Source organism: Procambarus clarkii, chromosome 16 (genome assembly GCF_040958095.1).
Source record: "Procambarus clarkii isolate CNS0578487 chromosome 16, FALCON_Pclarkii_2.0, whole genome shotgun sequence".
In the NCBI taxonomy this organism is placed as follows: domain Eukaryota; kingdom Metazoa; phylum Arthropoda; class Malacostraca; order Decapoda; family Cambaridae; genus Procambarus; species Procambarus clarkii.
The window spans coordinates 24,410,664-24,429,165 of NC_091165.1; the positions used below are offsets into that span (position 1 = coordinate 24,410,664).

General features: G+C 40.8%; 1 protein-coding gene across 6 annotated transcripts in view; it reads left to right on the plus strand.

Annotated features, from left to right (window-relative positions):
• Nucleotides 1–18,502, plus strand: part of LOC138365187 (signal peptide peptidase-like 2B) — a 36,199-nt gene that overhangs the window by 9,618 nt on the left and 8,079 nt on the right. For 2 of the 6 annotated variants that reach the window (XR_011228728.1, XM_069325313.1), the window contains exons 6-12: nt 227–399; nt 3,254–3,350; nt 4,362–4,517; nt 5,770–5,884; nt 6,513–6,756; nt 9,518–9,678; nt 11,118–11,160. Coding sequence is in view for 5 of the 6 variants with exons in the window: in XM_069325313.1 (XP_069181414.1) it covers nt 227–399; nt 3,254–3,350; nt 4,362–4,517; nt 5,770–5,884; nt 6,513–6,756; nt 9,518–9,678; nt 11,118–11,160 (989 nt within the window). In the remaining variant the exon portion in view is untranslated. The remainder of the gene's footprint in view (nt 1–226; nt 400–3,253; nt 3,351–4,361; nt 4,518–5,769; nt 5,885–6,512; nt 6,757–9,517; nt 9,679–11,117; nt 11,161–18,502) is intronic. The other 4 variants (XM_069325310.1, XM_069325312.1, XM_069325314.1 and 1 more) reach the window with 2 other exon arrangements.

The window sequence follows — 18,502 nt, forward strand, 5'->3', positions numbered from 1 at the left end:
GTAGGTCAGCTGCTATGGATAGTCCTTGATCTTTGTTGTATCTACTTTTCAATTATCTAAACATCTAAAAATATGCAACCTGTTTGCTACCCCATTAATTCAAAAAGAGCATTTTCACCCACAAAAATGCACACCTCCCAATCCTTTCGAAAGTACATCCACAAATAAACCTCCTCTTTAATGACCCTAATATTCATTTCAATAATATCCATCTCTAATCCTTGAGATATATGAGTGAGCAGTGTGGCCATGATGGTGAAGATAATCAAGAGGCTTACCATGAGCCTGTCCTACCGCACGAAGAGACTTCCATGAACCTATCAGCTAAGAGCATCCTTGGGTTTGTGGTGCTGATGTGTACCATGCTGCTCAGTCTCTACTTCTTTTACCATATTCTGGGTAAGTCTTCAAGGTGACTTGTGTGTGCGAGTGTATGTATGTGTAATTACCTAAGTGAAGTTACAGGATGGGAGCTACGCTCATGGTATCCTGTCTTCCCAATAATCTTTGTCATATGCCACTTTGAAACTACTGATAGTTTTGGCATCCACTGCCGTTTCATTTGTTCCAACCTTCTACAACTCTGTTCACAAAAGATAAACTTTTGTATGTATTTTGGCACTTTTGTTTCCTAAGATTGAAACTTTGGCATCTTGTTCTTTAAGGTGCAGATTAAAAAATTTCCTCCTTATATATTTTTTATTTCTGATACTATTTGGTATATACAGTAGTGATAATATCGCCTCTTCCTTCTACAGTATCTTCTAGCCTCAGTATAGTATATTTAACATTTCTAATCTCTCTGTGTAGTTCTTGTTTTTCAGTCCTGGAAGCCGTTTAATAGCATGTCTTTGGACCCTATCCAGTTAATGATGATGATCTTGAAATATGGGCACCATACAACTGCTACATATTCCAATTTTCAGCTTACAAATGTCATGAACAATTTTTTGAGTATTTCACCATCCATATATTTAAAAACACTTCTGAAGTTTGAAAGGCTCCTCACATAATGGCCTTTTAAGTGGTCCTATGGTGGCAGTTTACTATTCAGAACTACCACTAGATTTCCTTCATTGTCCAAGTTCTTTAATATCATTTCATATAATTTGTAGGTTGTGTGTCCGGATTCTTCTGATTCACATTCCATAATGTGGCATTTATTCACATTGAATTCCATATCATGTGTTGCTCCATCATTTATCTTTTCCAGGTCATCTTAAAGGGCATGACAGCTATTTAAGTCGTAGCCTTAGTAGCTTAGCAACATGAGCAAAGACATTATTATATCTATGCACAGTATTTTCTCTGGTGGATCATTTATAGACAATGAACATTTCTTGGTCTGGTACTGAACCTTGTTGTACTCTGCTAATAACATTTCTTCAGTCTAATACATTGCCTCTAATAACTTCCCTCATTTTTCTGCCAGTTAGAAAAGTTTTCATCCATATCAGAGGTCTGCCTTTCACCCTTCCAGCATGTTCTAACTTCCAGAACATCCTCTTGGGACTTTGTCAAAAGCCTTTTTCAGGTCCAGATAAATGTTGTCAACCCAACCACCTTTTTCCTATAATATTTCTGTAGCTCTGTCGTAAATGTTAAGTTAATTTTGCTACATGGGAGCATTCTGTTCTAAAGCCATTCCATCTGTTTGTTACGTCATTTCTTTCCAGGTGTTCTACCTATTTGTTTCTAATTATTTTAAGTGATTTAACTCACACATTTGTCAGTGATATAGGTCAATAATTTAGAGGGCTTTCTCTGACACCATACTGTATTTGAAGATGGGAACAATTTTTGCCTTTTTCATGCGTCTGCCAGACTCCCTGTATGTAAAAGATGCCTGAAAAATTAATTGTAGTGGAATTCTCGGCTTGGGTGCATTTTCCATCAGAACTCAAAGTGAGACTCCATCTGGACCAACTGCTTTGTTTCTTCCTGGCTCCTTGACCAGTTTTTCTATCTTGTCTAGATACTTCTATGTACTTTATATGTACAGTACTTCTATGTACTTATGCTCTGAACCCCATATTGTCTAGTTTTCTAAAAACCTCATTTTGCATAAACACTTTGGAAATGTTCGTATAGTGTTTCACACTTTTCCTTTTCAATCTCTGAATTTGTTCCCCATCTTTACTCTCTGGATTTTATCCTTTACATACAACTTGCCTTTTATATCAATTTATAGAATGGATTGGGTTTTGTTTTACATTTTTCCTTTATTTTTCTGGGGGAGCCCCTTCGGCTCCCCGGAGCTATCCAGGCTGATATATATATCATTAGACTTTGCCATCAGTCATTGTGAATGAAGTTCTAGGCCTACTAGGCCTCAGTAATTATTTCTTGTTAGTTTGTATTGCTGGTATTTCTAGTGTTAGGACTTCCTATATTGATTGAATATTTGTTGTCTTTTGTTCTCTTGCTTTCTCCTAGTTTGTGTTGAACCCATCCTGCTTTCTAGTTCTGCATCTCTGTTTTGGTATAAGTGTTTTGTAATTTGCCATACATCTCATTTACTTCCTTGTCTAACAACAAATCTGTCTAATCAAATTCACTAAAGTCTCTTCATAGTCTCCTCTGGTGAAATCAAGTTTTTAAACTGATTCACTTTTCTCATTTTCTTCTCAAGTATAATGTATTGCCTATTTCATTTCCAAAAGGACATGGTTGCTCTTACCCAAAGTAGGAAGATACTGATTGTCAAATATCTCTTCTTCTTTCCTGGTAGATATCAAATCCTGCATTCACTAAGAAATCACACTAACATGATACAGTATATATCAATAAGAAAATAAATTGGAGCACTGAGGTGACTCGACCAGTGATCAGGGTACTCACAGCTGCGCACCTTACCTCTGTACCATGGCATGGGGTAAGTTATACAACCTGGGATTCCACTGAATCCTCAAGAAGTCTGGAGGCTTCTGCTGAAGCCAGTCCAAGTTTTTATGTATTACCTCCATGCAGTCTGGTGTAGGTAAAGTAGTTTATTAACTATGCATTCCAGCTTCAGATACACAAAGAAATCACACTAATGTAACATATATCGATGAGAAAATCAATACCTTACCTTCATTAGAGTGCATGGGGGTTATATGTAAAAACTTAGACAGGCTTGGACTGCCCTGGTTGAATAGAAAATTTGTCTTAGGAAAGCAGCCAGTTGCTCAGTAAGGATCTTTAAATATTTAATCAAATCCTTATTTCTTGTTTTCATAAGATTCTTGCATAATTCATTTTTTCTTTTCAGTGTTTGTGATCATTGGCATGTTCTGCATTGCATCAGGCGCAGCTGTGTTTTGTTGTTTGCAGCCTCTCGTCTCGCGAATTCCTTGTGGAACTTGCAGGTAAGTTGTTAGTCTAACCCCCTCATCTTGTATAACTGCCAGAGTTGCTATATATTGTTTTTTTGCTGTTCTGCATATTCATAGTAGGTACTACGTTAACTATGTATTTAATTGAAAAAGGGAGAGGCTTTGTTCTTTATTTTATTTCTATCCTCTTTTCATTCCGTTTCACTAAGTTCCTTCCTGTAATATTTTAACCTTTACTTTTTTCTTAGAAATAAAAACCTAGATTGAAAATAGGTCTCAAGCTTTTCTTGCAAGTTGGCCAATATCTTATTCACTTAATAGACTAACACATGAACATATTAAGTATGGTAGGTGAGAAATGTTTTATTGTATTTCAGTAGATATTTAATACAAAGTAACAGATGGATGATAGGATTGTAAGAAGAATTTAAAAGAATGAAGAATGGGAGGTTATAGATAAGCAAATACTGTATCGTGAAAGTGGAGGAGTACATATGGAATAGTTCTCAAGAGCCGCTCTCTCACAGTGGACATCAAAGAGAATGGAAAGAATGCAAAATGCAAGCTTCATGTACTCACCATATAGGTTAATCTTCTGTTTGCCTTTTAATTTTCATTTTTATAAGAAGAGGAAGGCACAGAATTTTATCTAACTATTTTGATTACTTGCAAGTGTCTTTTTGTTTATATGTAAGATACTCTCTTGGGGTACTAACTCTTTAAAATTGAGCCTCTTCCTGTTTGTGTTCTTACTGTGTCATGTCATTTTGTTTATCCTGAATTCAGCTTTGCAATTTTAACCTGTTCTTGTAAATTCAAATTATGATGCAGCTATTACTGTAGCTTTGCTCACTTCAAACTACAAAATAAAAATCTTAAATTATTAAAAAATTAATAATAAAAGATAAAAGAATTCTTTTAAGAATTTTTCAGGCTTGGTTATCTAATGAAGTCATCAGTCCTTACTTGCTAATATTATGAATGAATAATACTATAAATGAATAGCACAGTGGTTCAAATCAAGTTTTTTTTTTTTAAATGCAGGACACCATACTTCAACATCTATGTTGTCCGTGGAACGTTAGAGGTGCGACAGATCTTATTATTGATGTTTGCTTATGGGCTGACCATTGTGTGGGTGATCATGAGAAAAGAGCCATGGGCTTGGATACTTCAAGATATATTAGGAATTGCATTCAGGTGAGTCTTCATTTCTTCTCAAGCATTTTGGCTCTTAGGCAGTTTGGCTAAGATTTTTTTCCAAGCTAAAATAATTTTAGACTGAATTATTGTACATATGAACCTGTTCTACTGAAATGTCCTGCATTCTCTTTCAAATAGGGAAGTTAAATCCGAGTTTTAGTTGGATGGTGTTAGCTAAAAGCCAACACCATTTTTTTCATAACTCTCACAAAACATTATTTGAGATACTGTATTCTTATACTGCATATTAGGAATCAGAAAGTTAGGTGTAGGTTAGGAAAATATCTGCATGCTTTGAAAGCCATATGTATAGGCTGGACAGAATTTATTCAAGCTGGAAAATGTTTATAACAATACAAAATTATTTAATTTGGGAAAGAAGATTCACTAGTGTAATGAAATGAAAACATGTTAGTAGAAGGGTTAAGAAAGGCTTGAGAGATAGTATACCACTCCCAACCTTGGCTAGTGAAACTTGGATAAGAGAAAGGGCAGAGTTAAGAGAACAAGCAGTGGAAATGACTTGAAAAAAGCAGCTTTTGTGAGTATGTGGAATAGATTTAGAAATGAGCAAGTTTAGGAGAGATGTAGTATGAGTTAAAAGGTAATGAAATGTGGAAGGGTGGAGTGTGAAGTGCAATACACTGAGATGGTATGGACATATTAATAGAATGCATGAGAATCATTTAATGAGAAGGCTGTTCAAGGGGGAAATAAAGAAGGCTAGTATCTTTATAAGGGAAGAATGGAATAATGTGCGAAAGAAAATTGGTGGATGGAGGATCTCAGAGCTATGGCCATTCCCTAATAAGATGCTACCAGGAGGAAGCACAAAAGGTTCATCACAAGTGGATTACTAGATGTTGAACAATATACAAAAGGTACCAGCATAATTAAAGAAAGACTCCAACTGAGAATGATTGGTAAGCTAACGTGATATATTTAAAGAGACGTGGTTCTTGAGCATGAACACAGTAAAATATTATATGAAAAGGCAATGAATAAATCGATGATAGCTTTACATTGCACTGATTTAGGCAAATTAGCTTTACATTGCACTGATTTAGACTTGATTTGCTTAGGTCTTAATTAACTTGAAAAAAAGCTTTTAAAGTTAATTATGTTTGTATATCCATACTGTAATCATGGAAACCTGGTTCCCTTTTATTAATATTTTCGTTGATTATAGATAACTTAATTGCAAATTCAAAATATGAATTACAGCATCAGTAGTATTTATTCTTTTCAGCATCAATGTACTTAGATTGGTTCGGCTACCAAGCCTCAAGATCTGCACCATCTTACTGTGTGGTCTTGTCATATATGATATCTTCTTCGTCTTCATCACCCCATACATTACGTCGGTAAGTGAATTATTTCATGCATTTACAAGGCTTATTTGAAAATACTCTTGATATTTCACTGGAATTAACATTCCTTTTTTGTTGTAACTGCTTGTTAAACAGGAAGAAAAATCATGAAAGTACAGTATATAGGATTAAATGGAATAAGTTGACACCTGTCATAGGAGATGATTATATTATATGTTAAGAAGAACAGCTGTCTAATGAATCATTAACCTGTTTACACGCTCCATGGGATAATGTAAACATTCTTTGATGTATGATAAAGCAATGGCTTATCTACTACTGATGCATGACATTTACTAGTCTTAAGCATTGACATTAAACTAAATTGAAAATTATTTGCTAAATACTGTATTGTATAAACCTATAACTGAGCTTAAAGATAGCTTCTTAAACTTAAACTTAGCATCTTCATTCATAAATTTAAAAATGTTATGACCATTCAAGCCCCTTTTTATTTTAATTTTTTATTTAGCCTTTAAAGTAGTGAGGATATTTAACATTTGATGCACATGATATTGAGATTTGTAGTAATTTAAACATCCAAAATTTAAGGGCATATGTAGAAAAATTGTGTACTGAACATTTCAGTACAGTGTATCTCTCTCTTTTATATTACCGTCAGGATGGGAAGAGCATCATGGTAGAAGTTGCCAAGGGTGGAGCAAGTCAAGAACAGCTTCCCATGGTCCTCAAGGTTCCAAACTTTGCATACGTAGAGATTTCCAACATCTGTCAGATTATGGATAACTACAACCTCCTTGGCTTTGGTGACATCCTCATCCCAGGTCTTCTGGTGTCATTTGTCCACTCATTTGATCTCCAAGTTGGAACTCCCTGTCGTCTCTATTATCTTGTGAATGTAATAGGTACGTATTGACAATTTTGTACACTTATGTTCAATGTCATAATAGCAGGTGTGATGAATTTAATAGATTTTTTAAGTCTGCAGGCAATTTTTTCCAACATAAATGGGATTCCCAAAGGTCATTACTAGTAGTTTGTCATTTAACAAATGGCTACCATGCATCATTCTCTGCCACTTTTTTTTGTCATGCATTAGACATTTATCTTTCCACAGTAATTTCTTAAGATTCACAGAACCTAAACAAAAATGCCAGTCTATTACAAGGGTATTCAGAAATCTTCTGTGCCATTTCTCTGTAATAAAAAGTGGAAAGTGGAAAGCATAAAGTTGAAAGTTGTTGGTCAGTTAAAAGATCATTCAAAATAAAGCATTGGTCTTAATATTATTTATATAACAGTAAGCACCAATGTTTGGACTGAATTTTCTTTTTCAGATGCTATTTTCCTTTGCATCAGGAAATATTTACTGCTTCAGAAACTATTGAGCAGCATTTTGTGTACCTTATGTAATTTATAATAAAAAGTTTTTGTGTTGTTTACAATATGGGTCAGATAAAGCTATAAAATTTTGCTTTCCTAAAACCAGATCACTTGCAAATAAAAAAAGTAAATTGATATATAGAAGTAGAAGAAAAGTCGACAGATGCAACAGTGCCCCCACGACCCCATGAGACTGTTTTTTATCCGTCTTGGGGTCAGGTTTTTGTTGTGTGGCAGCTGTCACACCCAGGCAGACAAGCATACAGCCGCTCTCTATGTAGTGCATTTTTGGGTGAAAATAAAAGACAAAAGTTAATATTTACAAGGCTTTTACATCAGTGATTACTATACTGTACTGTACTTGTGATATGATGTTAATATTGGATCTACGAGCTTAGTAGCATGTGCACTCATAGCATGCCAAGACTTTTCAAGGAAGCTTTTGAGGAGCATTTGATATCAAGAAGTAAGACTTACAATATTGTTAAATTTTTACTATTGTTTAAATAGAAGGTACTTTTATATAGGGGAACCACCTCTGGTGCAATTGTAGGGACCCATAGCCTCATAGAAGAGAATAAAGATTATTCAGAGAAAACTCTCCATTTATCTCTAAAGATATGTACTTTTATTATATTGCTCATGTTTTTCTCTGGGCTGATGCCTCCCCTCCCATGAATGTAGGAAATGGGTTAATGAGAATGTATGTATCTACGTGTGCATTATTTGTTAGGAGCATCTGGGTCGAGACATTGTATGTAGAACTTAGTTTAGGGCCTCTATCTGTGCTCATGCTGCTGCCAAAAATTTAATGTTTCAAGTTAAATGTTTGTGCTTGTAAAAATTGTCCCAAGAACTTGTGATGCACTTTGCTAGTCTTGTATCTCTCCGCATGCTGAAGGCCATGATTCATGTTGTTTCCAACACAATCAGTTTTGTTTATCTGAATCAATTACTTTGAGTAAAAGGGGAAAATTTTCTTGAAAGTCAGCACGATATGTACAAACTTAGGGTAGGGTAAGAGGTGTGTCAGATCTTGAGAGATGAGATTTTTGTTGTTGTAAAAATTACATCAGAGAAGATCAGGAAATTTTTATTTAGAGTGACCTATAATGGTCACACTGTACCTTGAGTGTGTAATATGAATAGGAGTTTAAGACTAGTGATGGATTTTTATAGTGATGGAACAGCAATGTGCCCATGTATGTGTGTGAAATATGAAGTTAGTAGAGGGTTTCACTTACCAGGATGGAATAGGAAGAACAAAGATGGCAAGAGAGAGTGAGGAAAGATAGGGAAGCTGACAAAATGTATAATATATAGATTATTGAGAAAAAATGAGTGGGCGGGGGAAAAGGGTGAAAAAGATGGAGATAAAGAAGCAAAAAGGAGAGAGAGATGGAGGAAGTCAGATAATTAGGAAGGAAGAAAGGGAAGAAAAGTCTGGGACAAGGAAGCATCACTAGTTTTTGCCTGGGGGGGGGGGGGGGGAAGGGAGTAAGAGTAGGAATGCAACATTGCTGTGAGGGTTGTGGTTTATATGCTAGATACTCCCAGGTGCTTTGAGCTATGCATCCCTACAGTCTCCTTGTATGTGAGGTAAACAACAGCCTGGTTGCTCATCCCACTTACTACCAAACTACCATTGAGCCACAGCTAGCACATAAATCTTTGACGGTTAGATGAAGGTTTTGCCTGGTTTCTCATCGGCCCAGCATGCCAGTGACACACTCTTAATGACTTAACCACGACACCATGCCTGCCATCCCTCATCCCTTCTTCCTTCACTGTCAAGCTTTTGTGTGTGTTTACTATTTGTGCCTGCAGAATCTAGCTTTTAGCTCTTGGACCCTGCCTTTCTAACCAATCTATTTTTCCTCTATTATATCTACTACATAAATTTCTCTCCAACACACACGCACAAATCCCCAGGAAGCAGGCCATAGCAGCTATCTAACTCCTGGGTACCTATTTACTGCTAGGTTAACAAGTGCTTCAGAGTGAAAGACACTGCCCATTTGTTTTTGCCTCAACCAGGAAAGCTGTGTGTGTGTGTTATTTTGTGTTGCATATATCAATGTATCTGGATTTTCACTACAGTATATATAAACATATTAAATATTACAGAATACTGTATTGCATTCTAAACAACTAGTTTCTAATATTTCTTAATACTCTTCATATAGCAGTCTTGCAGATTTGTCACTTGGGTATTGTCTAAAGGTAACAACTTACAGTACTGTATTTTCATAAGAGTAATGACAAATGTTTTTTCTTTTACAGGTTATGGAACAGGATTGGTGGTGACATTCATTGCGTTATGGTTGTTGAATGGGGCCCAGCCAGCTCTGCTGTATTTGGTACCATTTACACTCATTCCCACATACTTTGTTGCTGCCATTAGAGGCGAGGTTGTGGCCATGTGGCATGGAGACTCTGATAAGGTCAGATTACCTGAAATTTAAGGTTTTGCATGTTTTACTGTACTTATCTTGATTGCATTAGTGCTAGCCTAGTTTTGGTATCTGGTTGAAGCGAGTCGGATTATGGTTTAAGTACGTTTACAGTCGAGTTTTCTCTGTAGTTCAGGCAGGGGCCTTTTTCTTAAGTTTTAAAGATGGTGTCTTAACAGAATGAAGAATCATTGTGATTTGCTCCATATTAACATTTTATTTGTCCAGGCATCATACTATTTTTTGTAAGAAAATTTCTCTGAAGAACCTCTGCTTGTACTGTAGCTATATAGCCTGCTCTTTTATTTTCTCAGGCAATGTCATGGCAATTCCTCAGGTAATTACTTTATTACTGGTAAATAATTAAGGAGTGTAGACTTGATTTATAGACTTTTGTAAAGGTCTGGTAGTGCCTACCCTTATTTGTGGATGTGAGGTGCTAATGTGACATGAATATGAAAATTAAGAATTGGAGCAGTATAAGTAGACAGTCAGAGATGCTACTGCAAAAATGTCATAGACAGACGTACTGTAGTGTGTTACTAATGTAATACTGTACTGTATGTTACTAATGTTACTGTAGTGTAGATTTACTAATCTATTTACTAATCTAACAATTAGTAAATTGTTAGATTGTGAAAGGTTTACTGATATGGTTTGGCAATATTGAAGGAGAAGCAGTAGAGAGTAAGGTTCAAGGAATCTGTTGAAAAGGGAATGTTTGACATTTTTAAATGACAACTTAGGGAATAACATTTCACACCTCATTGTATGAAGCATTAGGGGTACTTATGTAGATGTTTCGCTGAAGTTTGATGATGCTGGGTGAGCCAGTGTGGATGCATGGGAGTCACTGCAGGTGTACAGTGAGTAAGCATGGGAGTACAGGGGACTAGAGGTAGGAGTACGAGAGATCAAGGATGAGTGTAAGAGTGTGTGTGTGTGTGCGCATTTTGGTTTCTAGTGATTGAGTGGAAGTGCGTATTTGCTGTGTGCATTGTGTATATTTGCATTTGTCTTTATCTTTGCATGTTAGTTATGCATACCTTCACCTATCTATGTGTATTAATTAACCATAGAAGATTTCTTATTTTGGGGGGACTACTATAGATGTTAGAAGCCATTTTTTTTATATTGAAATGGCTTTCAAGAAAAGTTTACTTTATCTAATATGATTACTAAAATATTCTCCAAATATTCTTTGGGTGGATATAAATAGTAACTGCTTCATATGGGGCCAATTGGCCTTCTGTAGTTTCCTTTATTGTTATGCTCTTATGTTTGTATTAATATCACTGCATCTTCAGTATGTACTAATTATACCCATCTAATTCATAGATAGGTATAATTATCCATCTAAGGCTTACAATAATAATACGTAATATCCTTGGATTTTCTAATGTAAACTCTTCTATCTTGGTTACCATCAGGTTGAGATCCAGGTTATTGAGGGGAAGTTCTCACCCAAGGTAGGTAGGTTATTACCACTGAAATGCCTGTTGGTTTTGTTGATGCCTTTGTAAGTGATGTTGCAATGTAGCGCAATCTATAACGTTCTCTCCGTACTGAGGATTGATTGTGGTTATAGCAATTAAAGGCCTCGGGTTGTTCACGAACAATACTGTACAGTATTTAAAAATTACAGTATGGTATGGTTGTCGTACTCTCTCGACTGACATTTGTGTAGTTTGCTCATTTAAATGTGGATATGTCTGCTTAATTTGGCTCATTTGCTATTTGTGTGGGAATAGATTGATGTTGCATCTTGATGTTCGTGAGGATTATGCTACATACAGGTAATTAGTTTTGTTCATGTATTCATTACAGAATACATGTGCTTAAGTATCCTGGGCCCTTGTATTGGGAAAATACATAAATCCAATATCTTCGTTGCTTATTGTTCAAGTTCCATATAGTGAGGCCTATTTTAGCTGCTTCTTGTTCTGATACTTAATGCATAGCTCTGAAAACTTAATTTGGTTTAGTGTTTTATTTTGAAATATTTTGATCAACAATTATTGTTTGATGGCAATCAAAATTTGTGCTATGCACAATTTATAGCCTGCAGAATGTCAGAAAATATGGATCATGTCTCTGCAGTTTAAAAATAAACTTCGGTAATGGACACCCAATCTGTCCAGATTGTACCGAAACATCGTCAATTCTTCATTTCCAGATTTGTGGCTTGTCTAATCTTCAGCCATGTTATTGTGACTCCTCATCTGCAAGTAAACTTCTTTACTGTAATTTCTTCTCCTATAGTAAGCTTCCATTAGCCACTAGTATCCATCAGCCAACAAAATTTAACCAGTATCATAAGCTCTATTATTTACAACTTACACGAATTGTTTCAAAGAGAAGTATGTCATTATTTTCTGTAAGAATAATTCATTTAGAAAATAAGTCATCTAGAAAATGAACATGTGCTGCTGTTCAATTTTAAAAATGTGATCATCCAATTTTAAAACTGAAATGCAATTTTAGCAAAGAATGTCAGAAAATGAAAACCATGAAAAAGCTCATGGTAAAGCTTTGATGATGATTAAATGCAGTGATGCTTTTGAAATTCGTGCAACAGGAACAAGCGTTTAGTGAGTGATGATTTCTCTACTTTCCTCTTGTCTTCGTGGAGCACTTCTGTAGCCACAATAATACTGCTATTGCCCCTCACCTTTCTCTCCTCATATTTCTTGCTCTTCATTTCTTATCACTCTCCCTTCCTGTCATCCCCTTCTTTGTTTCCCTATCTTCCATTGTGTCTTATTTATTATCTTTTATATACTTGTTTCTCATCAATTCTTCTTCATCCCTCCTTGTATAGAAGTACTGTACCTGTTACTTCTGACTTCTCATTCTCCATTCTCCATTCTCATTTTCCTCTTCTTCTTACTCCTCTTCTTCCTTCCCCTCTCCATTACTTCTCTTTATTCATCCTATTTCCTCCACATCTTCTTTCCTGTTCCTTCTCTTCTCCTCCTCCCTCTCTTCTCCTCCTCCCTCTCTTCTCCTCGTCCCTCTCTTCCCCTCCCCCTCCCTCTCTCCTCCCCATCCTCTTCCTCCCTCTCTCCCCATCCTCCCCCTCCCTCTCTCCTCCCCATCCTCCTCCTCCCCCTCCCTCTCTCCTCCCCATCCTCCTCCTCCCCCTCCCTCTCTCCTCCCCATCCTCCTCCTCCCCATCCTCCTCCTCCCCCTCCCTCTCTCCTCCCCATCCTCCTCCTCCTCCCCTCCCTCTCTCCTCCCCATCCTCCTCCTCCCCCTCCCTCCCCCTCTCTCCTCTCCATCCTCCTCTTCCCTCTCCTCTCTTCTCTCTCCTCTCTTCTCTCACTTCTTCACTCATGACCCAACAGCTGTGCCACATGAGGCAACTGACGTTCCCCTCTCAGAACCCCACCTCCCCATGCCACCCCATGTTCCTACCCCCCACCCCCCTCGAATCCCCCTGTCTCAGCTGCCCAACTTGCCCCTCCTCCCTCTCAATTTTCATCTTCTGTCTTTATCTCCTTCCTACTTCACTAATGGGTTTCCCTATCTCTTCTTTACTTTCTTTCTTTCCTGTTTCCTTTCTCTTGTATCCCTTCCTTCTATTCCAGCTTCCTCTCACAGCCTCCTCTTTCTCCCCACTCTACCTCATTCTTCTCCCCACTCTACCTCACTCCTCTCCCCACTCTCCCTCATTCTTCTCTCCACTCTCCCTCATTATTCTCCCCACTCTTCCTCATTCTTCTCTCCACTCTCCCTCATTATTCTCCCCACTCTCCCTCATTCTTCTCCCCACTCTCCCTTCTTCTCACTCTCCCTTCTTCTTCTTCTCACTCTCCCTTCTTCTTCTCCCCCACACTCCTGACATCCTTCTATCCACTCATCTCGCATCCTTCTTCAGAGGAGCTGCCTCGTGTGGGGCCAATAGGCTTTCTGCAGTTATATTTGTTCTTATGTTCCTTGTGTCAATATCCCTCCTCCTCTTTCATGTCAATAACCCTCCACCCCCTCCTCCATGTCAATAACCCCCCTCCTCCATGTCAATATCCCCCCTCCTCCATGTCAATAACCCCCCCTCCTCCATGTCAATAACCTTCCTCCTCCTTCATGTCAGTAACGCTCTGCCACCATGTCAATAATCCCCCTCCTCCATGTCAATAACCCTCCTCCTCCTCCATGTCAATAACTCTCTTCCTCCTTCATGTCAGTAACCCTCCTCCTCCATATCAGTAACGCTCTGCCTCCATGTCAATACCCCCCCCCCCCCCTCCTCCATGTCAATAACCCATCTTTCAAGACACAATTGAAGCGGGCATGAACTGCTGGGTGAGAATGACTTAAAGCAGGCAGAAGAGGAGAGAAAAGGACTAGAGAGTGCAGGATAGAAGGATGGGTGTGTGAACAGGATGAGTGTGCCTGGCCAGCACCATCATGATACATATGTTAAAGAGCTCAACACACATTCTCTCCACTTGGGGGCTTCATTGGCTGGGGGAGGGAATGGGTGTTGGGCAGGGAGGGGAGGTTGCTGGGAAGGAAGGGAAGATGAGGAGGGGGTTGTGAGGGATGGGGAAGGGGTTGGAGGGGTGTGGGAATGGGAGGGAAGAGGAAGGGTGTTGGGAGGGGAAGGGATGTCTGTCCTGAGCTCAGCTGGCTGGTCGTCTCATGAGTCACTGGCTGCAAGATCTTGATATAACAGTAGTTGTGTTAACTAATGCCAGCAATATATGTACAATATATATTCCAGGAACAAACAAATCAAAAACACAACCGGATTGGGGATCCGGTCGGCCAAGCGGACAGCACGCTGGACTTGTGATCCTGTGGTCCTGGGTTCGATCCCGGGCGCTGGTGAGAAACAATGGGCAGAGTTTTTCACCCTATGCCCCTGTTACCTAGCAGTAAAATAGGTACCTGGGTGTTAGTCAGCTGTCACGGGCTGCTTCCTGAGGGTGGAGGCCTGGTCGAGGACCGGGCCGCGGGGACACTAAAGTCCCGAAATCATCTCAAGATAACCTCAAGATAACAACAATAAAATTCCCAAATGCCAAACAAAATAATTCAAGTACAGCATTTTTATATACATATTCAAGTATTCACTACTATGGGGGAATTCACTCAGGTGGTGGGCAAGGGTTGGTGGGCGGGTGGTGGAGGCGGTGGGCAGAGGTGGGCGGGCGGGGGAGGCCGCTGTTAATAGTCGGCGGATGGGTGAGGGTGGGCGGGGGAGGCCGCTGTTAATAGTCGGTGGATGGGTGAGGGTGGGCGGGGGAGGCCGCTGTTAATAGTCGGTGGATGGGTGAGGGTGGGCGGGGGAGGCCGCTGTTAATAGTCGGCGGATGGGTGAGGGTGGGCGGGGGAGGCCGCGGGCAATAGTAGGCGGATGGGTGAGGGTGGGCGGGGGAGGCCGCTGTTAATAGTCGGTGGATGGGTGAGGGTGGGCGGGGGAGGCCGCTGTTAATAGTCGGCGGATGGGTGAGGGTGGGCGGGGGAGGCCGCTGTTAATAGGCGGATGGGTGAGGGTGGGCGGGGGAGGCCGCTGTTAATAGTCGGTGGATGGGTGAGGGTGGGCGGGGGAGGCCGCTGTTAATAGTCGGCGGATGGGTGAGGGTGGGCGGGGGAGGCCGCTGTTAATAGTCGGCGGATGGGTGAGGGTGGGCGGGGGAGGCCGCGGGTAATAGTAGGCGGACGGGTGAGGGTGGGCGGGGGAGGCCGCGGGTAATAGTAGGCGGACGGGTGAGGGTGGGCGGGGGAGGCCGCGGGCAATAGTAGGCGGACGGGTGAGGGTGGGCGGGGGAGGCCGCGGGCAATAGTAGGCGGACGGGTGAGGGTGGGCGGGGGAGGCCGCGGGCAATAGTAGGCGGACGGGTGAGGGTGGGCGGGGGAGGCCGCGGGCAATAGTAGGCGGACGGGTGAGGGTGGGCGGGGGAGGCCGCGGGCAATAGTAGGCGGACGGGTGAGGGTGGGCGGGGGAGGCCGCGGGCAATAGTAGGCGGACGGGTGAGGGTGGGCGGGGGAGGCCGCGGGCAATAGTAGGCGGACGGGTGAGGGCGGGCGGGGGAGGCCGCGGGCAATAGTAGGCGGACGGGTGAGGGTGGGCGGGGGAGGCCGCGGGCAATAGTAGGCGGACGGGTGAGGGCGGGCGAGGGAGGCCGCGGGTAATAGTAGGCGGACGGGTGAGGGTGGGCGGGGGAGGCCGCGGGCAATAGTAGGCGGACGGGTGAGGGTGGGCGGGGGAGGCCGCGGGCAATAGTAGGCGGACGGGTGAGGGTGGGCGGGGGAGGCCGCGGGCAATAGTAGGCGGACGGGTGAGGGTGGGCGGGGGAGGCAGCGGGTAATAGTAGGCGGACGGGTGAGGGTGGGCGGGGGAGGCCGCGGGTAATAGTCGGCAGGTTGGAAAGGCTGCGAATAATAGTCGGCGGGCGGGCGGGGGCGGTGGCTGAAGGTGGCAGCGGGTGGGACGAGGGCGACAGTGCTGTAGTGTTGTCACCCACTGTGCCTGTGTCCCCCACCCGGAGTGGTAGACTCATCATCTCTACCACTGATGCCTCTTGCTTGAATTCATCCCCGTCGTTAACTTTCCTCTACTTATTGTCATCCTCATTCTCAATCTAGCTTTTAATTTCAGGCCCTCTCCCCATTTAAATTTGCTCATCTTCCTGTCGACCCTTCACTCTTAAAAAAGAAAAAGAGAAAAAAACTGTAGCTTCTGTCAACTGGAGCAAGCGGAGAGTCCTAGGCCTGTAAATAGTTTCACATTTAAGAGGTCCTCATTCACATTCCTACGATCCTCCCGAATTGGCAGCCTCATTTTACACACGTCTTACATAGCCTTCCCGGTTTGGTGCCTTCTTTTGATAATTACTTCAATACTTTACACACGTCTGTCTAAAGTCGTCCTTGTGCTTGTTTCTGTCCATCTGTTAATGTTTACATTCCGAAATCTATGTGATAAGTTTTCTATTTATTTAGATGTAAGTTTTACTAATGCATACATTACTCATTTGGCATTATATTGATTTATATTTTAGTCATCGTTTAGATTTGTTACGTTTTATTCTGTATTGATCTAAAAACAAAATAAAAAAAATTCTTATATGTAATTTTGCTTATTTAGGATTTACTTTATATTAACAAAAATAAAAATTGGCTATAAATTAATTATATTTAAATTTGTGCTTAGTTTATCAGGATGAACAAAATGCGGCCAACATTGTGTTGTTGGCCGCATTTTAATCATTTAACAATTTAATAACTACATTCTCACTCAGCCATATTAATTCTCCTTTGGACGCATCAAATTAAAGGATCTATTAACACGTTTATCCCCAAAATTGCGTAATGGTATGGTGTAAGTTTCCCCCTGAGGAAGGGGGTGCTGGCAAGGGTAAAGCTAGCACTTGGTGATGATGGAACAGTATTTACAATGAAACGATTGTTTGTTGCTAGAGTTTCAGGATGTATTACCCCCTCCCCCACATGACTGGATATTTGTGAACTCGTTGGGTTTTTGCATAATGGTGAGGACGGAGCTGTTCTCTAGAAACTAGCATGAACGGAATTAGAAACTAAGGTTGTTCTTCTCAAAGTTACACGAACTCAGGCCACCGGAATAGCAGCCTTGTACTAATATCCACAGAGCCAGCAGGTATAGTATGTGAGCGAGGAAGGTTTTTCTACCACAGACGTGGCCATTCATTTATACACTGCTGTCCTGCATATATACATTCTTCTCTCGGCCAGAAAGGTAAGTGATGGGGGAGAGAGTGATGCACTAGATGGCGCTCCGTGGACCACTTAGTTCCACTGGTGCTTTGCCGTCCTCCACTGCAAACATCCATTTCAACTGTGTTTACAGTATGTGCCTCTACAGTTTCGTGGAGTAATCTCATGGAGACCTATTACTAACATCAAGATGGACGTCCTTTTGCCTAACCATTCACGCCGTAACCAAAATCCAACATCTGTTGTACCTCTTCTTTACCAGATACAAGACAATCGAGATTTGGTGTTGCCTACACACACACTAATGATTACCATTAATCATTAGTTGTCTTGAGCTCTTGGTTGATTTAAGCTCTTGACTGTCTTGAGTTCGTTTGTTTGCAGCCTTTACTTGTATCGAGTTCGTGATTGCCTTGAACCCCTGGTTGTGTTCATTCCCTGGTCGTCTTGCTGCCATTTCGAGTTTTTTTTTTTTTTTTTTTTTTTTTTTACACAACAGGATATCAAGTCGCGAAGGTCGTGGGAGTGTTCATAGGACCGAGTAGTTAACAGTTCAGCTGACTGGCAGATTAACAGTGGATATCACGGATTGAAACAATAACGGTAATACAGTCGGGTTTGTTCTCGACTTTGCAATCTGGAATTCGCCTAGCATTAAATAGGTACCCAGGGGTTAGTCAGTTTGTTATGGGGTTGCATCCTGGGGAGGGTCAGTAGTTCGACCTTGAGGGGACCTTGTTATATATACACTGGCTGCCTATTCCCGACACAATAAATTATTGTTATACCACGACCCTCAAAGAACAGCAAGGGAACGTAATGAGTTGACAGGTTACACACCCAGTAAATGCAAATGTAAATTCTTTTGAATAAACATTGATTAATATCCGCACCTTAGCATATTTATTGTTACATTAACGCTATAGATGGAAAATAAATACAAAGTTATTTTTGAAAATATGAAAATATAATTTTAAGCGCAACGTTATTGATTGGTATTTTAACTGAGGTGGCCAGATGTGGCGAGAATGGTGTCGGCAGTTGACGAGAGTAGGACCTGAGACGGCAGCCAGCCTAACCTCACGCTACTTGTCTTATTCTCCTCAGATAA